The 27,008-nt window shown below is 41.4% G+C and overlaps 1 protein-coding gene across 1 annotated transcript in view; it reads left to right on the top strand.

Moving 5' to 3' along the window:
- Kif24 (kinesin family member 24) overlaps positions 1-27,008 on the top strand; it is a 58,499-nt gene that overhangs the window by 27,002 nt on the left and 4,489 nt on the right. The window contains exons 3-10 of the mRNA XM_057790757.1: positions 2,446-2,629; positions 9,562-9,659; positions 10,521-10,736; positions 14,012-14,099; positions 18,561-18,682; positions 19,476-19,581; positions 21,826-21,897; positions 24,814-24,923. Coding sequence (XP_057646740.1) covers positions 2,446-2,629; positions 9,562-9,659; positions 10,521-10,736; positions 14,012-14,099; positions 18,561-18,682; positions 19,476-19,581; positions 21,826-21,897; positions 24,814-24,923 — 996 coding nt within the window. The remainder of the gene's footprint in view (positions 1-2,445; positions 2,630-9,561; positions 9,660-10,520; positions 10,737-14,011; positions 14,100-18,560; positions 18,683-19,475; positions 19,582-21,825; positions 21,898-24,813; positions 24,924-27,008) is intronic.

Below are 27,008 nucleotides of genomic sequence, written 5' to 3' on the forward strand. Positions count from 1 at the left end.
TGACTGGCTGGGCGTAGTAGTATTGTATAATCCTAGCACTGTGGATGCTCAGACCACACTGCAAGACCCGTCTCAAACCTAACAAAAATGAAAAGGTCTAAAACATTTTCCATCCTCTTTGATTAACTTCCTGTGATTAAGCTACTAATGCTAACATCAAAGAGATTTTGACCAAAAACCTTTTTAAAATAATGGATTAGAGTAAAACATAAAGTGAAAAAAATAGATTTTATAAAGGAACAGATAATAATATGAAACCAAAAAGTAGAATAGATTCCAAAATAATAGATTAAAATATTCTCTCTTTTGTTGTGAAAAATTAAGCACATATGCAAAAGAGAGAACAATAAATTCCCCATATACTTATTAAGTCTCATGCCTCAAATGATACATTAGTCTCATATTCTAATTAAAATAATAAAATGTGCTTTAAGATGTCTTAAAATCAAGCACTATAATTTATTGGAAAATTTCTTTCTTTTTTTTTTTTTTTTTTTTGGTTTTTCGAGACAGGGTTTCTCTGTGGTTTTGGAGCCTGTCCTGGAACTAGCTCTTGTAGACCAGGCTGGTCTCGAACTCACAGAGATTCGCCTGCCTCTGCCTCCCGAGTGCTGGGATTAAAGGCGTGCGCCACCAACGCCCGGCTGGAAAATTTCTTTGTGGTAAAACTAATTTAAATCCTGACAAAAAATAATTTTTCAGCCAGTTGGAAGGCTCAGAAAATTAAATTTTTTATTTTTTATTTTATTATTATTAATTTTGTTTGTTTGTTTTTCAAGATAGGGTTTCTCGGTGTAACAGTCTTGGCTGTCCTTGAACTCACAGAGATCCGCCTGCCTCTGCCTCCCAAGTGCTAGGATTAAAAGTGTGTGTCCTCACCGCCCAGCTGAAAATAAGATTTTTATGAAAATAAATTAAGAGGAAAATGGATCTTATTTTCTTTTATTTTCAAATATTTATTATGTATACAATATTCTGTCTGTGTGTATGCCTGCAGGCCAGAAGAGGGCACCAGACCCCATTATAGATGGTTGTGAGCCACCATTTGGTTGCTGGGAATTGAACTCAGGACCTTTGGAAGAGCAGGCAATGTTCTTAGCCTCTGAACCATCTCTCCAGCCCCTGGATCTTATTTTCTTACAATCTAGTTTTAGCGAAGTTTCTATAAGTGATTGGTTCTTAGATACATTATCACATGAAACTCAGCAAATAAACCTCATTAGTGTTTTTATCCCTGACACTTCAGGTGCTGGGCTAGCTGAAAGAATGCATTGAATAGGAGATTGAGGAACTAGTGGATATGACCAGTCTTAAAACTGTTCTCAGAAGAAATACATGATTATATTGCAATGAATGAATTCATATCAGTTGATAAAATGCTTGCCATGCAAGCATAGGTCAAATTCGATCTCCAGCACACATGTTAAAGCCAGTATGGTGGTACATGCTTGTAATCCCAGCACTGAAGTGTAGAGACAGGCGGATCCCTGATGCTTCCCCTAAATCAAGTAAAAATTCTGCCTCAGAAAACAAGGTGACAGTTCCTGAGGAGAAAGGACACATAAGATTGTTCCCTGACCTCTTCACACACAGTATGCGTGCACACATGTGTGTGTATGTGTTCTTCACCCCAACACACACACACACACACACACACACCAGACAGACAGACAGACAGACAGACAGACAGACAGACAGACAGAGAAAGGAATAGGATTTGGAGAAAAAGTACATTGATACCTACCACCTAATTCAAGACACTTAGTAAACCAGTAGAATTTTTTTTTAAAAGAGGAATGTAGGGTCTGAAGATGTCTTTCAGTTGATAGAGTGCTTACTTAGCATACATGAAACCTTGGATTTGCTCCCCAGCATCAAATGTACAAGTCTTAGAGCTAAAGTTTAGTCACTAGCCTGTTCCTTCCTTCTTTTTTTTTCTTTCTTTCTCTTTTTCTTTCTTTATTTCTTCCTTCCTTCCTTTCTTTTTTTCTTTGTATTGTAAGAGTAAAGTGGTGTAGGTCAGAGATGAAAACCAGAGGTTTGCCAGTAACAATTTTTCTCTTTGCTGAATTGTTTGAATGAGCTTGGTGTGGTAGTATAGGCCTATTAATCCCAGCACACGTCAGGTGGAGGCAAGAAAAGCAGAAGCTCTAAGCTAGCCTGCCAGACAGTAGCAAAACCCTGTCTCAGAACTTGGGTTTGGTGGTACATGCCTGTAGTCCCAGCACTCGGGATGCTAGAGTAGAAAGTTAGGGCCAGCCTGGGCTACATAGCGAGTTCTAGACCAGCTTGAGCTACAAAGTGAAACCCTGTCTTAAAAACAAAACCAACAAACCAAGCAAACAAAACCCTAGAATAATTAAATATACTCAAAATGTGCTGATAAACTGACCATTTAATTTAATCCTTTTATTAAGAATTAAAGTCTATTTGTAAACATATTAGACAGATCACTTCAGAGAATCCTTGGACTGAAATGGAGAAAATCAGAGTTTGTGTTCGAAAACGGCCGTTAGGTGTAAGGGAAGTTCGTCGTGGAGAAGTTAATATTATTACTGTAGAAGATAAAGAGACTCTGCTTGTACATGAAAAAAAAGAAGCGGTTGACCTCACACAATATATTCTGCAGGTAGGATCTTTTACTGTGGTTCAAACTAGTATTATCAAGTTTGCCAGTTTTATGTTTAAATGATCGTTCTAAAATCCAGTTTCTGGTTCAGGTATTGATTTTTTTTATCATGTTTGTTTGTTTATTTATTTTCAGACAGCATCTCACCTCGGCTAGAACTCAAAGAGATCCAGCTGCCTCTGCCTCCCAAATGCTGGGATTAATGGCATGTGCCACTGTGCTCAGCTCTTGATTGCTTTTCTGAGTTATTGATACTTTGGGCCTTCATTCTTTAAAAATGTAATGCGGTTATGATATATATCGTTGAAAAACCATAATTCCTGTAATATACAATGAAGTTCTACCATGTATTTACTTAGCATGTTTTTTTTAATTAATTAATTTTTTTTTTCTTTGTCAAGACAGGACTTCTATAGCTTTGGAGCGTGTCCTGGTTGTAGACCAGCTGGCCTTGAACTCATGTAGATCCACCTGTTTCTGCCTCCCATCTGCTGGGGTTAAATGCATGTGCCATCACCACCCAGCTTTTAACTTTTTTAATGAACACTAGTGTTTTGTCTACATGTGAGGCAAATTTGTCCTTGTGAGGATGTTGGGGTTCCCTGAAAGTGAGGTTACAAACAACTTTAAGCTACCATGTGGGTTCTGGGAATTGAACCCAGGTCCTCTGGAAGAGAAGAAGCCAGTGCTCTTAGCCACTGTGCCATCTCTCCAGCCCATTTATGTGAATTTAATTATACTTTAGTAAAATCAAGGGTACAGACAAGAGAGTCAAAAGAGTTTAAATAAGTAGTTATTGATATCAGTTGCTGAGAGTGATGGTCACAAACTTGGTCTCTTTTTTCCCCTACATCATGCAATATGAACTTTTTGGTTTCTTTTTTTGTTTTATTTTGTTTTCAAGACAGGGTTTCTCTGTGTAACAGCCCCGACTGAGTGCTGGGATAAAGGTGTATGCCAGCACCGCCCAGCTGCTTTTGGTTTCTTTTTTTCTTCCTTTCTTTTTCTTTTTAACTTTCTTTTCTTTTTTTTTTTTTTTTTTTTTTTTTTTTTTGGGTTTTTCGAGACAGGGTTTCTCTGTGGTTTTGGAGCCTGTCCTGGAACTAGCTCTTGTAGACCAGGCTGGTCTCGAACTCACAGAGATCCGCCTGCCTCTGCCTCCCAAGTGCTGGGATTAAAGGCGTGCGCCACCACCGCCCGGCTTAACTTTCTTTTCTTGATCTTATTGTTTGTTTTTTGGTTAGGATCTCACTGTGTTCTGTTCTGGAGTTTATATTTTAGTTAGGATCTCACTGTGTTCTGTTCTGGAACTTGCCATGTAGCCCATGGTAGCTTTAACTTACAAAAATCCGCCTACCTCTTCTTCCCCAGTGTTGGGCTTAAAGGCATGCACCACCACCGCCCGGCTTGTTTGTTTTCTAAACAAAATCTCACTATGTAATCCTGATTGGCCCAGAATTTGCTAGGCACACCAGTCAAGACTTGAATTTAACAGCTATCCTCCTGCCTTGTCTCCTGCATACTGGAATTACAGGCATGTGCTTTCCGTGCTCAACGTTCAATGCCAGTTTATCACTCGCTGAGTGTGAGTTGAGGACAGGCTATGACTCTGCAGTCCAGGCTAGCCTGAAACTTGCTGTACTTGCCCAATCTGGCCTTGGACTCATGACTTTTCTGATGGAGCATCCTGAGTGCTGTTACAAACAAGTACCATTATGTCCAGCTCTTGAGTGTGAGTCTTGTATTTAACTATAGGTAATATATTATTAGGGATATATTTTTATATTTAACATGTAAGGGTTTTATAAAATACTGTTCAGATACATAAAAAATTTCAAACTATCTATAAAAACAGTTTGGTGTTGAAAAGAACTTATCCCAAGCTAGCAAGTACCCTTGCACCAATTCTCATAGAGAAGCACCGAACTCCACAAATGAAGGAAAGTTATATAATCTGTAGTATATTAAGATATTGGAATCGTAGGGGCTAAGGAATTGGCTCAGTGGTTACAGTGCTGGCTGCACAAGCATAAATAGCTGAGTTCAGACTCCCAGTACCCACATAATAAGTTGAGCATTGTAGCCCCAGCACTGGAAGACAGAAACAAGAGGTCAGCTTTCTGACTGGTCTAGTTAATTGATGAGCCTCAGGTTTAGGGAAATAAACTCTTTCAAAACATGAGATTCAGAGTGACAGACTCCCAATATCAACCTCAGGCCTTTCCATATGCACACATAGGTGTATACACCTGTACATACACAGTAGGATTTGGAACTTAGGGTTTCTATTACTATGAATTGCCTTCTTAAAAGAATCTGCCTCCATAAACATGCATATTGAACATTGGTTCTTCCTCTTGTTCTCTTGCAAAACCCAGTGACTGGTACTGAGAAGAATGTGGTGATTAATGGGATGTGCTCACAGTTCACCTTAGTCCGCTGAGATACTGTTCTATTGCAGTAAATTCTTTAGCACTCAAGTCAAATTGTTGAAACTTAACTCCTTCTTTCAAACTTGCATTGTTCTTCCAAAATTGAGTTTCACAGTGACATTTCGAGTAATCCAATAGTCTTTCTATGGGCAATAAATTACTAGGCCACTGTACAGCCAACCCAATCATTTTAACAGCTTCATTGATTGTTGATCAATGCACAGTCTATTAGGTTTCAGTGGGAGATACTTACTTTGAAGATAGTCTAAATGACCAATTAGTTGTAAGGCTAGTTAGTTCCATGGCTACTTTAGCCAGAGTAATCGCTCTGCCCAATCACCATCTACCCAAGACTTCCTTAATGATGCTTCAGTCACAGTAATTCCCTCCAGGAGGCATCATGTTATCTTTTGTATTTTTCCATTATCCCCAAACACAATAACCTTACTTCTTTGTCATTGCCATTGATCAATATTTATTGAATATCCATAGATCTCATAGCATTTTCTCTGCTGTTGAACTTTGGACCTTTGATCTCATAGGTCAGAGTCCTTACCTGTCAACGCTATGATATAAAAATGTTGGAAGGACTTACATCCTCTCTTTTTTCCTTCCTTAAAAGAAAGTCTGTATCGAACTTGGTGCTAAATGAAAGTAATCCTAGATTCTTTAGGTTTTATTTTGAAACTTATTCAGGGAGTAAAACAGAAAATTTGTATTCATAGTTAAATATCCTATCTTTTCAAATCAATTATGTCTACCACTTACTCATTAAAAATTTTATACAAGCACAAAAGTGGGGGAAAAATCTATTTTCCTTTCCAAGTTTTTTTTTTGTTGTTGTTCAATTTTCTTTTTTGTTTTACTTTTACACCCCCACTGCCACCACATACACACCCATCAAATACCGGAAATTGAATTCAGGGCCTCACCTATGCTAGGAAAATACTTTACCTCTGAGCTGCATCCAAGCTCTGCCCTACTTTCCAATTTTAAAAAATATTTTATATGTTTATTGAGGGAAGGTATCACTGCCTGATCTGCTGCCCAGGCTGTATACTTGTGATCCTCTTGCCTTGGCAATTCAAGTTCTGAGATTACAAGCATGTACTGTCATGATGTTTACAGTGCCCTAGGGAGTTGGCTGGGTGGAAGAACACTCACTGCTCTTCCAGAGGATTTGAGTTCAGTCCCAGCACCTGTGTCAGGGAGGTCACAGTGGTCTGTAAGTCCAGATCCAGGGAATCTGACACCCTCTTCTGGCTTGCATGAGCACCCACACACGTACAGTAGACACCCATCTACATTAGTAAAATAAATCTCTATGAGGACTCTAGGATTTACCATCTCAGCAAAAGGCCTGTGTTTCTTGTTTCATTTTGGTTTTGGTGTTTGTTAAGACAAGTCTCACTATACAGCCCTGGCTGTCCTGGAACTCGCTCTGTAGATCAGGCTGACCTGGAACTGACAAGATCTACCTGCCTCTGCCTCCCAAGTGCTGGGACTAAATGTGTGTGCCACCAAGGCTGGCCAGGAGCTCATTGGCCAGCCAGTCTAGAAATGGCAAGCTTTTAGTTCAGTGTGAAATTGTCACAAAGCAGAAGAGTAATATGTAAAGACACCTGAAGTCCTCTTCCTCCTCTTCCTCTGGTCTCTGTGTGCACACTTACATGTATGTGTACAACTCCACCCACCCCCAGCACACACACACACATACACAGCTTATGCCGGTCTTGAGCTGGGTGTGTGTGTGTGTGTGTGTGTGTGTGTGTGTGTGTGTGTGTGTATACACCTGAGGTGACCTTGAACTCTTGATTCTCGTGGTTCCGCGTCCTAAATGCTGGGATTATAAGCATCTGCAGCTGCCGCTGCTTTTACTCCATGGGAGGGAATGACCCTAGGGTTTTCTACTTGTTAGGCGAGCATTCTACTACCAGCTGAACTTCATCCCCAGCCCAGCCCAGATCTTTCTTCCATTCTGTAGATGAATTCTCTCACTTTCTAATGTTTGGTGACCTTGTAAATAAATGGCTCTGTGATCTAGTTTCTTCTCTAGTGATCTAACTTCATTCTAATGGAATGTAATGGTACATAAAAGATAGTTGAACCCGGGGTAGAGTGAGCTCATTAAATTTACCAAAGTTTTCTGGTCTATCTATACAATTATCTCTAGTAAATAATTAGAGCAGGTTGAAGATGTAGCAGAAGATAGGCCCTTAATCTCCCTCATTGTGTATTTACTGTCATTCTGCTATAGTCTGTGTGAAATTACTAAGATTTCTTACTCAGGGGTAGTTATGTTACCATCGTGGTTAGCCTCTAAATTATTCAAAAACTATAGTTATTGAATTATTGCTTTCCAGACCCAGTGTAATGAAGTCTCTTCTCTCTTTTTCTAGATCACTCTGATTTTTTTTTTTTTTTTTTTTGGTTTTTTGAGACAGGGTTTCTCTCTGTGGCTTTGGTGCCTGTCCCGGAACGAGCTCTTGTAGACCAGGCTGGTCTCGAACTCCCAGAGATCCGCCTGCCTCTGCCTCCCAAGTGCTGGGATTAAAGGCGTGCGCCACCACCGCCCAGCCACTCTGATTTTTTTATTTATAGCCCTTTCTGTCATATCCAGTTATTTGCCAATTTTTTCATTTCCCCATTATTTTCACCTAATTTGAACCTTCTTACTTCACCAGTGAATGGCTGGAGTCTAGTCACAATCTAGTCACATTGTAAACTCAGGTTAATCTTCCAGTGATGTAGCTCAGATTATCCTTCTCTTTTGCAGAATTCTTTATCCTCATTGTTTCTGCTAATTCCTTTAAGGCTGATGTCCCAAGACCCCTACCACATAGTCTAAGTCACTCTTCTGTTTACCAGGGTCCTGAGTTTGATCATACTGGAATTCTCTGTTCCTAAACATAACTAAGCAGCTAATTGTTTATGCTTTCTTTCTTGGACCTTTTTTTTTTTTTTTTTTTTTGTTTTTTTTTTTGTTTTTCGAGACAGGGTTTCTCTGTGGTTTTGGAGCCTGTCCTGGAACTAGCTCTGGTAGACCAGGCTGGTCTCGAACTCACAGAGATCCGCCTGCCTCTGCCTCCCAAGTGCTGGGATTAAAGGCGTGCGCCACCACCGCCCGGCTTTCTTGGACCTTTTGCTTATGCTTCTCTGACACTATCTTCCTTCCTCCTCCCATCTCCACCTCTCGCACCACCCCAACCAGTCTCAGTAGTCCTTTTCATAATAGCTTTCCCAGTGAGAGAAATGTTTCCCATTGAATTATACCTGCCCTCCTCTAGTGGGCAAGATTTTAATAGAAGGAACTTGAAGAAAGGCATATACAGAAATTCTGCTTTCTTTTCAGTTTTTCTATATCTGCTCAAAAGTTGTTATTAAAATAAAAATAGGGCTTGAAATACAGCTTTGTTGGTAGAGTTGGTAGAGCTTGCTTGGCATTCATGAAATCCTGGGTTTAATCCACAGCACCACATAAATCAGGCAGGGTGGTACAGTCATGTAATTCTAGCACTTGGAAGACAGAGACCGGAGAATGAGAAGTTCAAGGTCATTCTTGGCTGTATAGCTTCAAAGTCAGTTGGGACATATAAAACCCTTTCTCAAATAATAATAAAAATAATCAAACAGATCCATTGAAACAAAAATTGTGACTTTCCCTATAGCTAAATACTTAATAATCCAACTCAGAGCATCAGGAGACACTGAAGATAGGACAAATACAGCAACTATCAGGATGCATGTTCATTTTTATCACCCAAACCATCTCTTAAAGTTTTGCTATCAGATAGGTCATCTGTGTATTTGTATAGATCTGCACCTTCAGGAGTGGGGTGGAATAATGTCTTTATCTTTGGGCTCCTGCACACTCCTGCTACAGTATACATCCATCAGCTAACAGTGAATGTTTGTGAACTACAAGTTAAGCTTTGTACCTACAGAAGAAAATTGATCCCTAGAATTCACACAAATTTTGATATATATTGACGTTGCCTAGTCTGTTAGATAACCCTTATAGAATTCATTTCCTCTCCCAGACCCAAGAGGATTGATTCACTCTTAGGTTTATCAGTTTACATTCCTTAAGAGATAACGAAAGCTGTTTACTTTAGTTATTACACTGTAAGAATGTATAAGGACAGGTGGAAAGCAAAGGCGTTGTCTTTTAACAGTTACTGGTTATTCATTTCTCTGCACTTGTCAGTTACTATTGCTTAGAAATATGTTTAGCTTTGGGGGCTGGAGAGATGGCTCAGTGGTTAAGAGCACTGGCTGCTCTTCCAGAGGTCCTGAGTTCAATTCCCAGCAACCATATAGTGGCTCACAGCCATCTGTAATGAGATCTGGTGCCCTCTTTTGACCTGTAGGCATAATTGTATACATAATAAATACATAAACTGTTTTAAAAAAAGAAATATGTTTAGCTTTTCCCATGTGTTCATAGAATGGTGGTGAAAATGCAAATGTATTTCTGTAAAACTCAAGTTTATTTTTCAGCATGTTTTTTATTTTGATGAAGTCTTTGGTGAGGCATGCACCAATCGAGATGTGTACCTGAAGACTGCTCACCCACTCATTCAGCATGTGTTCAATGGGTGAGACAGATTTATTCTTTCTTTTACCTTTAGTTTTCTGTTCCCCATAAGCTGTGTTCTTTTATTAATACATGGATGCTTTTCTAGTTCTTTTGAATTAAATATGAATTTATGTTGTAAGATAGATTTACCAAACATTGAGAAATTTGCAACAAAATTTCGTTTACACTGGAGATACGTTTCTCTGTTTCCTAGGAAAGTAGAAGCTCTCAGTAGTTTGTCAGTATTTTCAGAATAAATATGTAAGTGGTTGTAATTAGCTTGAACTTTGGAATCTCTTAGCTAAGGTGGAAAAAAAACAGGTTCAAGGTCAGCCTGGTCTATGGGGTGAACTATAAGAGCTCTAGGCCAGCCTGGATTACGGTGATAAATGTCACAGAACAACAAAAGGAAAGAAAAGAAGAGTCTTTAGGATACATCTAAGCATCTTATGTAGAATAGAAAGCTGGTGTTTGTTGCTGTGTGTGTGTGCTTGTGTGTCATGCTGGGAATTAAACTCATGGCTTCCTATGTGCAAGGCAAGCATTCTACCAACTTAGCTGTATCTCTAGCTCAAGTGATGTTTAAAGTCCTTATTACCTTATATAGTATTATCAGTTCTGTAAAATAATTCCTTTAAGAAAACATACCTCACAGGCTCCAAAGCCACAGAGAAACTCTGTCTCAAAAAACCAAAAAAAAAAAAAAGAAAAAAAAAAAAAAAAGAAAACATACCTCGGTTTAAGGATGTTTTTACTTTTTGTGTTTTCATAATATATGACTTCTTAGTTATATGCTAGATTTCTGACATCATTAAATGTCTCTATGTAAATTATCAGTTCTTTAAATATTTATAAGTAATTCTAATTATTCTTCTCCCAGAGGCAATGCCACTTGCTTTGCATATGGACAAACAGGTGCTGGGAAAACCTATACCATGATAGGAACTCATCAAAACCCAGGATTATATGCTCTGGCCGCCAAAGATATCTTCAGGCAGCTGAAAGTATCCCAGCCAAAAAGGAACCTCTTTGTGTGGATCAGCTTCTATGAGATCTACTGTGGACAGCTGTATGACCTCCTAAATAGAAGAAAACGGTACTAGACAAGAGTCAGAAGCTGTTGGTCTCTACATCATTCTGTTTGAGCCAGAGCTCCACGAAATCACTCTGGTCACATGACTTTAATGACTGGCATTTTTGTGAAATGACAGTCTCTTGCATAGGATGTTCTTTCTTCCCCTTTTTTCTGTTTTCTGTTTTGAGACTGTCTGGCTGTGTAGTCCTGTCTGCTATAAAACTTTCTGTTTTGCCTGGGCAGCTTTGGACTTGTGATCATCCTGACTCTCCTTCCCAAGTGATAAAATTAAAGACTTTTGCTGCAGTGCTTAGCTCAATACATACTTTTTAAACTGTTAATTCAGCTAGAGAAAAATGTAAATTAGCCATCAGTTAATATCTTTTCAGTGCTGGGGGTTGAACCTAGTACCTCACACATTTGCAGTCATTCTGCCACTGGGCTACAGCTTCAGTTTCTATTAATGTTTTTAAAAGAATAACATCTTAGTACCTACCAAGACTCCTCCCCTTTTTTCCTGTGAAAAAGGTGATAATTTCAGAATGTCAGGAAATCAACATTTATTTAAATATTTCCCTTTAAATGTTAGAGTTAATTTAATGACAGTTTTCTGAAATTGTCAAAAAATGCCTTTTCTTCACATTCAACTTCTTTTAGATTTATTTTTATTTTATTTATGTGGGTATTTAGCCTACCTATATGCCTTTGTACTACATACATGTTTGGTGCCTGTGGAGGCTGGAAGAGGGCATCAGAATCCCTGAAACTGCAGTTACAGACAGTTAGTTTCCATGTGAGTGCTGGAAACCAGCCTGAGTCCTCCGGAAGAGTAGCCAGTGCTCTTAAATTACATTTTAATTTATTTTGTGGGCGTATGTATATGTATGTAAGTGTGCATGTGACATGATGGGGATGTGGAGGTCAAAGAATAACTTCAGGAGTCATTTCTCTTTTGTCTCTATTTTTGTGGGGGTCTAAGGCAGTGCCTCTCAACCTTCCTGATGTGGCAATCCTTTAATGTGTGGTGACCCCCAACATAACATTATTTTTGTTGCTACTTCATAACTGTAATTTTGCTATTTTGTAAAGATCCGTATTTTCCGATGGTCTTAGGTGAACCCTGTGAAAGAGTAATTCAACACTCCCCCAAAAGGGTCATGACCCATAGGTTGAGAACCTCTGGTCTAAGGGCTGGACCTCAGACTGTCAGGTTTGGTGGTGGGAGCTGTCCCACTGTCCCACCTTCAGCTATTTGTGGTTTTTGTTTTTTGAGACAGGGTTTCTCTGTGTAACAGCTCTGACTGTCCTGGAAGTCAATTCATAGACCAGGTTTGCAGAGATCCTCCTGCCTCTGCTTCCCAAGTGCTGGGATTAAAGGCATGCGCCATCACCGCCTGGCTACCTTCAACTTTTAATTGTTATCAGCCTTCAGCTTATTGCTTTTATAAAAGTAATCTAGTAGTGTATCAGTATGCCTATTACATGTGTTTCTAGAGTAAAGTAATCTAGTAGTGTATCAGTATGCCTATTACATGTGTTTCTAGAGTAAAGTAATCTAGAAGTGTATCAGCATGCCTATTACATGTGTTTCTAGAATAAAGTAATCTAGAAGTGTATCAGCATGCCTATTACATGTGTTTCTAGAGAAAAGTTTTGTTAGGGTGGGAACATGTGACTTAAACTGAACAGCAAGCAACAGAATTGTGAAGATGGAGCATAGGAAGGGGAAAGGGAGGTCAGAAGGTAAAGGATTGTCACCAGAGTGAACTACACCCGATACTTGAGTGGGAAGTTAAGCGTGGTGGAAGGCTAGGAATGCTGGACCAGCACCACAGCAAAGGTGTGCAAGCCTGTGGAGTCCAGTGTGACAAGTTTGTGTGCTATAGGCAAGCAGTGGAGTAGGGTGTCAGACAGTTCCTGTGCAGTCAGGAGACCGTGGGTCTTACTGACAGGAAAGGCTCCAGCAGGGAGGACACTAGGGTATTGAGTGGCATGACTGAAGAAGCCAGCAGGTGCACTGTTACCATCCCAACAAGTAGGTGTGCCCGTGTGTCACAGTTGAGAGAAAATACAGTGTTCGGGGTCCATCTCTGAAACATAGCTGTCAAACGGAGGCAGTGCTACTCAGTGAATCCTTTGGGCGAGAGTTACTGTCCTCAGTCCCCATCTTTGTAATGGTGTTTAAAACTCCATTTAGCTCAATTAAGGCTTTTCTTTCAACCCCATGAACCCTTCTTAAAAGCCTTTCCAAGCTGAGGCTGTAGCTGGGTGGTAGAACACTTAACCTGACATGTGTAAGGCCCTGAATTCAATCCTCAGTATAAAAAGGAAAAGAAAAAACTTACCCAGGCAAGGTAGCACAGACCAGCGCTCCACAGACTAGGATAAGAGGATCATAGTTTCAAAGCCAGCCTGAACTACACAGTGAGACTTTGCCTCATCTCCTGATCCCCCAAAGCTCTCTGGTCATAATACCTACTTCTTTTAAGTAAAAGTCACTGTTGTGCATATAATTGTGTGCGTGCATGTTTGTGTGTGTGTTCTTATGAAGAGACAGAATATCCAGCTTTGTCAGAATATAATTCTTTAATGAATTATCTAAATGACCACACTATACATTGTATCCTTTCACAAGTTGGAGGCCAGCTTGAATTTCATAGTGAGGCCCTGTCTCAAACAAAACAAAAATATGCATCAGGACTCCTTCTGTTACAAATTAAAAAAAAGCAACCCCACCCTACTGTATTTAGGGAAATCATTGGCTCAGATAAGTTGGAAGGCTAGGAAGGCTTCAGGGATATTCTGCTCCATTGCTCAGGAATAATGACACGGTTGCTTTGCATCTCTCTGCCCTACCTCCATTTGTTACCTTCATTGTGGAGCTAGTTCTTTGTCGATACAGAATGGCTGCTGCTGCTCCCGGGGCCACGTTTTTCTCTCCACAAGAGAGGAGTGCAGCTAACAGGTAGAGGCTAGAGCTGTAGTTGATTAGACAGCAAAGATCCTGAATCCTCCGTTGCACTGGTTACTAGCCAGGACTGTGCTGTTCTTGGTTTGGAATATGTATGGATTTTATGCTCATTCTTTTGATTTTAATCAAAGATACTGATTTGTTTACAACAAGGAAGGAGCACCACGGTAGTCTGAAGCTGACGTTAGGAAGGTAGGGCTGGGGAGGGGAAGCAGATCCAGCCCATCCTAATGGCAAAACCACTATGTAAAGACTCGTAGAATGTTTTGGGAAAGCAAAATACAACCCAGTGTCTGTCATACCAACCACAGCTTTTCATCTGCAGGCTCTTCGCAAGAGAAGATAGCAAGCATGTGGTGCAGATAGCTGGCCTTCGAGAGCTCCAAGTGGACAGTGTGGAGCTCCTCCTACAGGTAATTCATGCTTCTCCTTACACCCACAGCAGCCTCAACCCAGGGTAAACACTTCATTTTGCTTCCTAGCAAGTATGATGGCTCAGATAAATGCTGAGGGCAGTGATGCCACACACCTTTGTAAAATGTGAGCCACCTTTTGAAGACAGCTTGTTTCTCCATAGTGCCCTTGAGTGTAGGAGGCAGGGCATGTTGCAGAAATGAATGCGTGGCAGAGATGCTCTTGGGCCATTCTCAAAGATTGTGATTATATTTTATATTTCAGTGGGCTTAGGAGAAAGCTGTTAGAGGCCAGTGTTCTTATTTTGAGTAAAATTTTAATAAGGAAAGCCGGGCGGTGGTGGCGCACGCCTTTAATCCCAGCACTCGGGAGGCAGAGGCAGGCGGATCTCTGGGAGTTCGAGACCAGCCTGGTCTACAAGAGCTAGTTCCAGGACAGGCTCCAAAACCACAGGGAAACCCTGTCTCGAAAAAACCAAAAAAAAAAAAAAAAAAAAAAAAAAAAAAAAAATTTTAATAAGGAATACTTTCACATGCTCTCAAAATCCAAAGAATTGGAAAATACCTTTTCCATTCCCTTTTCCCAAAGCAACTACTTTTATTTTTGTGTATCCTTCCAAAGGAATTTTGAAGGTCTGCTTCTTTATTAAAAGTTATCCATTTGCTATAATAAACATATTTGTTCACTGTTAAATCTAAACATTGCAGAAATATATAAATTGGTAGAAAGTAAGAGCCCTTTTACTATCCTTCGCACATACACTGTCTCTGTGATATACATTATTAATCGATTATTGTTTTTTCTTGTTCAAATTTATTGATTTATGTACAAATATATTTCTATTGTTTGTTTGTTTGTCTGTTTCAAGACAGGGTTTCTCTCTGAACCTTTGACTGTCCCAGAACTCACTCAGTAGACCAAGCTGACCTCAAACTCACAGAGATCCACCTGCCTCTGCCTCTGAAGTGCTAGGATTACAGGTGTGCACCACCACCACCCAGCGGCATTATCTTATCCTAAAGTATTGTTTCTTTTTTTTTTTTTTTTTAATATTTATTTGTTATGTATACAATATTCTGTGTGTGTGTCTGCAGGCTAGAAGAGGGCACCAGACCTCATTACAGATGGTTGTGAGCCACCATGTGGTTGCCGGGAATTGAACTCAGGACCTCTGGAAGAGCAGGCAATGCTCTTAACCTCTGAGCCATCTCTCCAGCCCCTAAAGTATTGTTTCTTAAAAAAGCATGAAGGTTTTTGTTTGTTAGCTTGTTATTGTTTTATTGCCATTGATCCCCCTAGTCTATAAAACTACAATCAGGAAGATATCAGAGATCCAGGTGGAAAGTTAACATAAATTATGGATACCTAACACAGTTACTCTCATAAACATTTATTGACTTGAAACCACAGCACTTGCATACTTGAATGTTACACCTATACTCTCTCAGATGTCGGTGTTCATACCCACTCAGGTATCACCCATGTGTTTGTTAAAGTGTCATCTTCAAGTGGTACCCTCAGATAACCCTCACACTCACTCCAGCATGGCTACCTGATACTGCCTGCACAACTGGCAGCTTCGTCTTTCAAACAGGATTCTCCTTTCTTTCAGAAATTTGTCCTTCCAGGTCTTTCTGGCTACCTGACCTCAGCAGTGCAGACACCAGGACTACTCTGCCCTTATGAAGAACTAACTGCCTTGACATATTACCCATATTTGGACTCAAGATTTTTTTTATTATTATTATTCTTTAAAAGACTGTTTAGGGAAGCTGGAGAGGTGATTTACAGGTTAAGACTGCTCTTCCAACAGTGGTGACACTCGCCTCTAATCCCATCATTCAGGAGGCAGAGGCAGGCGGACCTCTGTGAGTTCAAGGCCAGCGTGGTCTACAGAGCTAGTGCCAGGACAGGCTCCAAAGCTACAGAGAAACCCTGTCTTGAAAAAGGGAAAAAAAAAAAAAAAAACTTAAGAAAAAAGACTGTCTAGTTTAGTTTACTTTGTTTTACCTGCATGTGTACATGCGATGGGGCCTGAGACTGGGCCCTGTGCGAGAGGAACACGTGCTTTCATCTGCCGGAACATCTCCAGTGTCAGCCAGAGATTCCTGACTTAAATCATTCTAATAGCTTTTTATATTTTTTAAGATGTATTTTTGGGGATAGAGAGATGACTTAGTGGTTAAGAGCACTGATTGCTCTTTCAGAGGACCTGGGTTCAATTCCCAGTACCCAGATGGCAGCTCACACCTGTCTGTAACTCCAGTTCCAGAGGTTCTGACACCCTCACACAGACATACATGCAGGCAAAACACCAATGCACACAAAATAAAAATAATTTTTTTTAAATTTTATTTATGTTTGTGTTTGTGTGAATGTATGCCATGTGAGTGCAGATGGAAGAGGCCAGAAAGTATCAGTACCCTGGAACTACAGTTATGGAGAATGGGAGCTCCCCGCCCCTCTCTGGATAGAAGCTGGAAACCAAACTCAATTCTCTTCAAGAGCAGCAAACATTCTTAGCCACTGAGCTATCTCTATAGCCCAATAGCTACTTTATAATCACAGGTTTTTATTCTCAAGAGTTGTGATACCTGCTCTTGTTTTTATCATTGCCTTATCTGTAAAGATCCCTACAAGAAGATGCATCCTTAGGTGACTCTCACTTGGGTGTAGACGGTAGAGACTGAACAGTATCACTGCTTCTCAGACAAGGATGGCATGCACATCAGGTGTTTGCTGTGCTTTGACCTTTGTGTAGAAAGGCTTGGTGGTTAAAGTCTTGTGGTCAGACAAAGTGGGGCGGGGTGCTGTGGCTCTCCTTCCCATTCCCACTCCCCCTTCTTTTCTTTTTTGATGTGGACTGAGGAGCCTATGGCATCTGTATTTATAAAGCTATATTTCCCATGAAATTCTGATAAAGGCAACCATTCATTTTGGAAATTTATATGTATATATGTTGGTTCTTTCTGTCTTTGTAAAGTTACTACGTGAGCTTACCATGTCCTGGTCCATAGTCTTGTGTGCTCTACCACCACCCAGCGCTTGGTGCTTTTTAATGGCACTACTCTGTTTAATAACACACCCTCCTTGTTCACAGCTTTTAGCTCACTCCTTTTCTAGCCAGATTATATGTTTTTAAAATCCCCTGCTCTTTGCTTCTGATCATTACTATAAATCTAGCTGAAAACAGCTTGGTATACAAGAGCTAGTTCCAGGACAGGCTCAAAAGAAAAAGAAAGAAAGAAAATTAAAGGCCCTGCCCCTACTTGATATTTTGAAGCTTGTTGAATTTGATTCTGTCAATATTTGGACTCTTAATGTAGAAAACCTGACTATGTTCAACATGATATAAATTAAAATTCTGAGAGACTGGGGAAGGAAATGAGCTAGGACTTTCTTACTCTTAATTCACTATGAAATAAACAAGTTTATCTGAAGTGCTCACAGTGTGGGCACATGGTAGAAACCACACAGGCATTGGAGTCAGATATTCCGAATGTGGGCTTTGGCTCCACTACATGACAGTTATTTGACTATAAGAAGCCACCTTTGAATTTGTTTCTCAACAGTAAATTTGGCATAGTAATTATTCTTAAGTCACATTAGACTATTATGAGGATTCTTTCAAATAATGATTAAATTTTTTTTTTTATTCTTTGTAATCAGTACTTCTCTCTCTGTCCAAAATCATGGTGGCAGAGCTTGTGCCATGGCACAAACCTATGACCTCAGTACCTGGGAGGCAGAGTAAGGAATATGCCTACTTGGAAGCCATCGGCTACATTGTGCGACGCTGTCTGAATTTTTTTTAAAATCAGGGTAACATGTTCATATATATGATTATATTTTCATTGCTTGGAGGCTTGAGGCCTGAGACTTCTCCCTTCCTCCACTCCTTTGTGACCAAAAGATCCCAGTTAGTCTTGACTTCCAGGCAGAGGTCAGAGAGTACTGGTGTCAAGGGGAGTTACAGGCACATGAAATAACTCATTTCCCTGTTCCTGAACATGAGGTTTGGCTTCCTCCATCCCTGCACCCTGGTAGAGCAGGTGGATGTGATCAGTCGTCCTGTGATGTACTTCTGTCCTTTACTCCAGTTACTAAGATAGATGAAAGGCTCTGAGACCTTGCTCTGGAGCCAAGTTTTTGCCCTGGGGATCTTGGTTAGGCTAGATCCATCAAAGATATTAAAAAGAGTGCATAAGATTAAGCAGTAAATTAGCTCTTGAGCCATTGACTGCTCTCCCACAAGATTAGTATTCCACATTGTTCTCACTGTTGTTGGTACTTACTCTGTATGATTTAGTGTCTGGGCACACTTCCACCTGGACACCGAACACTGCAGTGTGCTAACAAAATTACATGCCTGGTCTCTGCTGCTTACTTAGCCAACTTTCCAGAGCCAGAGGACCTTGTTTTCTCCCAGACGAAAGTCATCCTGTGCATTTTATTTTTAGGTGATCTTAAAGGGCAGCAAGGAGCGCAGCACTGGGGCCACTGGTGTCAATGCAGATTCCTCTCGATCCCACGCTATCATCCAAATTCAGATCAAAGATCCAGCCAAGAGGACCTTTGGCAGGTGAGCTGGAACTATGTGGAGAATTGCATTGTCCGCCTTTCCGTATGTAACTTTGAAATATACATGCTCAAAATGGACACCCTGCCACTTTGGATCTTTATTGCATGGATATAGAGTAAGTGTTGTTAACCCTGAAATAAATCATTGTATAAAGTGCCATCAGTTGATTAACCATGAAGTAATGAGCTATTGTTGGTCAACCCGAAGTTATTAAAAGGGACATCGATTACTTCTAACGTGAAACACAGTATCAGCAGAGAAACAGCAAGGAATGTACCTCGGAGAGCTTGCAGGCCATAAATGAGGGTGGGGAGATCCATTCTTCTTCAAAGAAGATGTAAGACAATTGGATACATTCATTGCTTTTCTGGTGCTGTCTTAGCAAACTCTGCCATTCTGATGGATGAGCCTGTCTCACCTCTGAGTAATGAGTCATTCTCTTCTTTTTCATCCTTTCTTGTTAGAAAACAGCCAATAAAACTTTCTATTTAATTATCTAAGTAGTCACCTAACTGATTTGCATTATGGTCACTTACCCTTGTAGGGAAATGCTTTATTAATTTCAGTCATACTGCCTCATAACTAGTAGAGCCAATGGAAGTGTTTTAGTGAGCAGTGCTGGCTCCAGCTGACACATCAGAATCTTGTGATGTTTTTGGAAGACTAACAATAATGCCCTTTATTTCCTGAGGATAAGCCATGCTTCTTTTCTTCCTGAGGTCACAAAATGTCACTAATATGGAAATAAACCAAAATCCCAAAGAAGTCATTCCTGCTGTGTCTTTTTTTCTAGGATCTCTTTCATTGATTTGGCTGGCAGTGAGAGAGCAGCAGATGCCAGGGACTCAGACAGACAGACAAAGATGGAAGGCGCAGAAATAAACCAGAGTCTTCTGGCTGTGAGTTGTTTGTTTGGAATCTAAAAATCTTTTTTTTTTTTTTTTCAAAGAGATTTTACCCTAATATGAAGCCAGTTGGTGAGTCTGGTAAAATCAAAAGGGCAACACACAGGGTGTCCCCTGACAGTGGGCGTCCTGAGCGGGGCTGCAAGTGCAGGGCAGCCTCTCCACAATGCTGGGCTGTTCTTCTGTCTGCCCTTGCCTCTTTTCCTCATTCCCTACCAGTTAGAGAAATGTTTCTACAATTGCTAAATGGCTGAGAAAGCTTTTTCTTGCTCCCTAAAATTTAAACTATACTTGAAGGATGCAAGTGTAAAAAGTAGTATATCTTTCAGTTGTTTGTCACTCAGTTTCAATAGTTGAAAAACTTTACCAGGGCCAGGAAGGTGGCTCTGCAGGTAAAGGTGCTTGCTGCCTAGCCTGACATTTGGGGTCTGATCTCTGGGACCCACATGGTAGAAAAATAGCAAACTCCTTTGAACTGTCCTCTCTCCTCTATGTTGTGCACCATGACACACATGCCACGACATGCGTGTGTACACACAGATAATAATAGTTTTAAAAGAAAAATAAAGGAGATGGTAGTGTGAAGCAATTGCTCAGTACTTGGGTTTTTACTGCTGTGATAGAAACACCATGACCAAAAGCAATTTGGAGAGGTGGATTTATTTGGCCTACAGGTTATAGTCCATCTTCAGGGGAAACCAAGACAGGAGCTCCTCAGGCAGGAACCTGGAGGCAAGAACTGAAGTAGAGACCACGGAGGTACACTATTTACTGGCTTGCTCAAACTACTTTCTTACACAACCCAGGACTACCTGCCCAGAGATAGGATTACCCACAGTGCTCTGGGCCCTCCCACATCACTCATTAATGAAGAAAATGCCCTACTGATTTGTTGACAGGCCAGTCTGTTGGAGGCATTTTAACAGTTGAGATTCCTCTTCCCGGATAGCTCTAACAGTTAGAGCTAGAGTCTGGCTTGTGTCAAATTGACAAAAACCAAACAGGACAGTACCGTTCTGTCTCTGCTGCTCAATTTTTCTTTCCCATCAGTTTATATCCAAATTTGCACTTGAATTCTATAGGTGTACATGTATGAGAGAGAGAGGCAAGTAAGTAGCTTAGGTGTGTTCTCTCCCTGAGCACATCAGTTGTTGTGAAGAGGGAAACAATAGGTCAGCCAGGTTTACCTCACATAAGCCTGGACTTTGGACCCAGGCTGATCTCCTGGGTTTATCAATCTCACCATGGACTCAGCTAATCTAGAATCATAGCCTCTGAATGTAGGGTCCTTGGCAAGACAGCACAGGATGGTGTTTTTCCATTGTTGCTTGGTTTTACTTGTTGAACGGGAAACAACAGGACATTTGACTTTCTTTTAGGAATTTCCTAAGTGTGGTTTGTTTGCCTGTTTGCTTGTTTGTTTGTGACAGGGTTTCTCTTTGTAGCTTTGGAGGCTGTCCTAGAACTCACTCTATAAGACCAGGCTGGCCTCAAACTCACAGAGATTCACCTGTCTCTGCCTCCCAAATGCTGCAATTAAGGGCATGTACCACCACTCTCCAGTGAGATTTCTTTTATTGTTTTATTTATATGTGTGTGTGATGTGTGCCACAATGTTTGGGTGTCTGAAGAGGACAGGAGAGGGTGTTAGATACCCTTGAGCTGGATGGAGCTAACGAGTGGTTGTGAGCTGCCCCATGTGGGTACTAGGTACCAAACTCTGTCCTCTGGAAGAGCAGCCAGCACTCTTGTTTTTCAGGACAGGGTTTCTCTGTGTAGCCCTGCCTGTCCTGGAACTTGAAGACCAGCCTGGCCTCAAACTCACAGAGATCTACCTTCCTCTGCTGAGTGCTGGGATTAAAGGTGTACACCACTGCTGATCAGCAAGCAGCCAGCACTTAACTGCTGACTGCTTTTATTTAAGAAAACTAAGCTTCCCGGCCTGGAGAGATGATTCAAGAGGTTAAGAGCACTGGCTGCTCTTCCAGAGGATTAGTGTTCAATTCCAAGCACCCACATGGTGGCTCACAGCTGTCTGAAACTCCAGTCCTGTGTGGGCACTAGACACACACATGATACACCGAAATACATATAGCCAAAACACTCATATATATAAAATAAAAATAAACTTTAAAAGAGAAAGAAGCTTCTTACGGATGCAGCGTTTGACTGTCCCTCACTTTTTTTTTTTTTTTTTTTTGGTCATATTGATATGTCGTTTATTCTCCCACTTTACAGCTGAAAGAATGTATTCGAGCACTGGACCAGGAACACACCCATACGCCTTTTAGGCAAAGCAAATTGACCCAGGTAACATTAAACAAAAGTCTTGAGTTTATTCTGGTTCACTCATTGTTCCTTCCTCCATTACTTTGTTAATTTAGTCAAGTATCTACTACTAGCAAGACGTGATGCTAAACGCACTGGGGCGACAGAATTTAGGTGTCATTTTCCTTCGAGGAGCTCTCAGTGTCGTCAGAGGTATGTGCAGCACCAGGACAGCTGTAGTCCTAAGAAGGTGCCCAGGCTCTTCTTGCCGCCTGCTGTACTTTCATTCTGTTCTGTGATAAAAATACTCTGTCCGGTTCAGTTCTCCACTGAGGAGAGTCACTGCAGAACCCAGAAACCATGGAGCATTGTCACTTACTGGCTCGCTCCCAGACCTGTGTTTAGGTGAGTTTTCCATAAACCCACGACCACCTGCCAATGGTGCAGCTCATGTACCTGGGGCCTCCTACCTCAGTTAACAAGTCACCTACCCACAGGCAGATCTGATCTGAGAAATCCCTTAATTAAGACTCCCTTCTGGCCTGGTGGTGGTGGTACACACCTCTAATCCCAGCAGAGGCAGAGGCAGGTGGATCTCTGTGAGTTTAAGGCCAGCCTGATCTACAGAGCGAGTTCCAAGACAGTCAGAGCAGTTAATGAAGAGAAACCCTGTCTCAAAAAAAAAAAAAAAAAAAAACTCCCTTTTCTGATGACTCGGTTGTATCAGGTTGACAAAGCTAACCAGGATACCACCTTTCAATGTTCTTCCAGTGTAAAGAACCTTACTGCAGGAGTGGTGGTATCTTCTTGAAGCTACTCAAGATGCTGAGGGAGGAAGATTGCTTGAGCCCAGTGAGATCAGTCTGGGCAACATAATGAGATCCTGTCTGTCCACCCCCTGACCAACAAAACAATGGGGAATATGTCCGGGGTGGGGGGGTATAGCTCAGTGGTAGCACTTGCCTGATATGCCCCAGATCCTAGGTTTAATTCTCAGTACTGGGGAAAGTGTGTGTATTTATTATTTAGTAGGGTTACTGAGTCTTGAACTTGGTATCCTCCTGCCTCAGTCTTCTGAGCAGCTAGGATTACAGGCCTATACTACCAGACCCAGTCATGTGTATTCTGAGTAATACAAATAAAGGAACCTTTTACTTTCTGTTGTCATGAAAATGACTGAAAGGCACCAGGTCTCTGAGCTGCAGAGGAGCAGCCTAGGGAAGGATTTGCCTAGGAAGAAACAGATGTGAAGGTCGTTATGTTGTCTTGAGCTCTTTTCAACGTTAGGTCCTATACACAGTGGAAGATAGATTGGGTGTGGGGAGGGCAGGAGGAAGACCTCGGATGAGAACTCTCAATAGTCAGAATTAGTGCTCTCTGCACTGAATGTGACTTCTCTCTTTGATTATGTGTATGTGTGTGTACATATGGGAATGTAGCGGAGTGAGTTTAGGTGCCTGCAGAGTCTAGAGGAAGGCACTGCATCACAGAGGGTTATGAACTACCTAATATAGGTGCTGAGACTGAGACCCTTGGAAGAGCACAAAGCACTCCTAACCACTGAGCTATCTTAACAACCCTGAGTGTTTCTGCGCAAACACAATTTAACTAGAAATTCAGGATACCATTCCTGACTCTGACATTTAACTTTTTGTTTTTAAATAAGTTTTTATCCCCAGAAAACATGCTTCTACTTTTAAAAAAAGAATAATGTCAATAATTTATATAGAATAGAGCCAGGCATGGTGGCACACATCTTTAATCCTAGCACTCAGGAGACAGAGGCAGATTTCTATGAATTCAAGGCCAGCCTGGTAGTGAGTTTTAGGCAAGCCAGGGATACATAGGGAGACCTTATTGCCACTTAGGGAAAAAAATAGTAAAAGATAATGGGTACCCTAAAATCTAATCAGGTTGACAATTAAAGTTAACTATCAGAGTGTGTAAGGGAGGTTCCCACTTCTGGACCTTAACCTGGGCACATTTTCACCAGACTTTTTTAAGCTTATGTACTAAAATGCTGGGTTTTCCTTTTTAAACTATTTTCCTTTATATTCATTTGTGTGCAGGGCCGAGTATGAGCATGAGTTAGTTGTATGTATCTTTACCCATGTACAGTCAGAGGCCTGAAGACCTCAACGTCTGTCACTTTCTTTCCACCTTTTCCTGTGAGATATGATCTTTCATTGGACCTGGAGGAAGGCTGGTAGCCAGCAGCTCCATCAACCCTCCCGTCCCCACTGCTTAGCAGCTCTGGGTTTACAGCTGCTCACAGCTATGCCTGGCTTTTTACATGAGGGAATGTGAACTTGTGCCCTCATGCACGTTCTTACCCACTGAGCTGTCTCCTCAGCACCATAAATGTTAGTTTTTATAGTTGTTTATTTGTGTTTCTCTGATTATTAGTAAGTACCTTTTGCTTTGTTTATTGGTTATTTGCATTTCTTATTCCTTCTTTTTTTTAATTTTTTTTTTTTTTTCTTTTTCAAGACAGGGTTTCTCTGTGGTTTTGGAGCCTGTCCTGGAACTAGCTCTTGTAGACCAGGCTGGTCTCGAACTCACAGAGATCCGCCTGCCTCCCAAGTGCTGGGATTAAAGGCGTGCGCCACCACCGCCCGGCTTTAGATTTATTTTTATTCATGTGTATGTCTTGCCTCCATATATGTTTATGCTATGCACCACATGTGTGCCTACAGAGACCAGAAGAGGACCTCAGATCCCCTGGAACTGAAGTTATATTATAGATAGTTGTGGCTATAGATTCCCTATGGCTGCTGGGAATTGAATCCTGATCCTCTGCAAGAGCAGCCAGAGCTCTTAACTACTGAGCCATCTCCCCAATCTAATGTATTTCTTTTGTAAAATGTCTTTCGTGAATAGAGAAAGCTATGGCCAGCATCTTCATACATAAGTAATCAATATGCCCATTATTCATTGGCCTGTCTCTTGGTTTGACAGGTCCTGAAGGACTCTTTCATTGGTAATGCCAAAACTTGCATGATCGCCAACATCTCACCAAGCCACATAGCCACAGAACACACACTGAATACCTTGCGTTATGCTGACCGGTAAGTTGGCTATCAGATGTCAAGTTGTGCCAGACATGGTGGCACACGCCTTCAGTCCCTGTAATTGGGATGCAGAAGCAGGCAGATCTCTGTGAGTTCGAGGACAGCAAGGGCTATACAGTTAAACCCTGTCTTGAAAAACCAGAAAAGAAAAAAATGTCAGATTGTGTGTGGGGGTCACTTGTGTTTGTGCACATGGCTCTCAAACATACAGTGATCTGACATTGAACTCCACAGCCGTCTTCTTGGAGCTACTATACTAGCATTTTAAAAAATATGATCAATGAACCCTACTTTTGTGGTGTGACAAGGGAAAGATGGCACATGTGCCGTTCATGAATCGATGCCATCGTAACTTCTCAGTGTCCACTAGGAGTGGTATATTAACCTAATGTGGTATGCTCGAGTAAACACTTCTCTCTGCTGACCTCAGCACTGTTTGTAGGAACATGTACATCCAGAAAGGACCAATCCGGACCCGTCAGTAAAGATAAAGGCCCAAAGAAGGAGAGGAACTTCCCAAGGAATTACTAAAAGTTGGTGGCAGAGGTAGCACCTCTTTAAGAAAAATTGCAGGAGGTGTGGGGGTGGGGATATGTGGAAGTCAGAAGATGACTTCTGGTAGTCAGTACCCTCTACCATATATGGGTCTCAGGCCAAACTCAGATTGTCAGGCTTAGCAGCAAGTGCCTTTGCCCACTGAACCATCTCACTGGTTTGTTTGTTTGTTTGTTGTTTTTTTGTTTTTTGAGACAGGGTTTCTCTGTGGCTTTGGAGCCTGTCCTGGAACTAGCTCTTGTAGACCAGGCTGGCCTCAAACTCACAGAGATCCACCTGTCTCTGCCTCCCTAGTGCTGAAATTAAAGGCATGCGCCACCACCACCCGGCCATCTCACTGGTTTTAAAGCTAGCTAGCACCCATTAACTGCTTGGCAGGCTTCTCTCTGAAGGGACTTTGGTATCTGCCAGCATCCCTCCTACTTCTACATACAGTTAGTCTTACAGAAGCAAGAACATGTTATAGAAAGGTTTGCCTGTGTGCATGTATGTGTGCATGTATGTATATGCACTCCATGTACTCCTGTTCCACCACAAGTCAGAAGGCATCCGATCACCTAAAACTGGAGTTACAGAGGGTTGTGAGCTACCATGTGGGTTTTGGGGACCAAACTTGTAGGATCCTCTGCAAAAGCAGCAAGTACTCTTAAACTCTGAGCTATGTCTCCAGCCCCCGGAAGTAAGAACATTGTTGATTGTCATCACTGAGAGAGGTGCTACCGGCATCTAGTGGGTAAAAACCACAGATGTTACTAAACATCTCCAATACACAGAGCCTCTAAAATTTTACCCAGTTAGATTGTCAGTAGTACTAAGTTAGGGGCACTGGGAATACATGTCATTTTTTCCTTAATGGAACTAGCACAATCTGCAGATCTTTAGGTTTGTTTTCTGAACTGCCCAGATTTAGGGGAAATCACCTTCTCAGAGAAGCCCAGCATTGTGCTGTCTATGGGACTCCAGCTAAAGAGTAGACATGAGTTCCTATGGCCTATGTTCAGGAGCCATGGTAGGCCCTGCATGAACTTAGCATGATTCTGATTCCTAGCTTGTCCCTCACATGGGGACATGCTTATCTTCTCAGAAGGCACTGTTCCTTTAGTTCAAGTGCAGTAGGAAACACATGTTAAAGGGGAATGTACCTTTTCCTCTTATTCTCTCCTGTACCAGCCTTTTTCTTTTGGTCCACCAACCAAGCAGCTCCCAAATCATGACACAGACTTCTTAGTTACAAACGCTCGGCCTCCGTCCAGGCTCGTTTCTCATCAGCCTTGACAACTTCACCTGTTTCTCTTAATCTACATTTTGCCACAGGACTTTTTACCTTTTTTCTTTCTGTATATCTTACTTTCCTGCTGTCTCCAAGGATGACTGGCTGGCGGCTGCCTGACTTCTGGCCCTGGGTAACTCCCTCTCTTTCTCCCTCATTCTCTTCTCCTTCTCTCCTGAGCCTAGATTTCTCCTCGTATTTATTCTCTTTGTCTGCCAGTCCTGCCTGTCTCTCTCCTGCCTAGCTATTGGCCATTC

The sequence above is a fragment of the Chionomys nivalis genome, chromosome 16 (genome assembly GCF_950005125.1).
Source record: "Chionomys nivalis chromosome 16, mChiNiv1.1, whole genome shotgun sequence".
Classification (NCBI taxonomy): Eukaryota; Metazoa; Chordata; class Mammalia; order Rodentia; family Cricetidae; genus Chionomys; species Chionomys nivalis.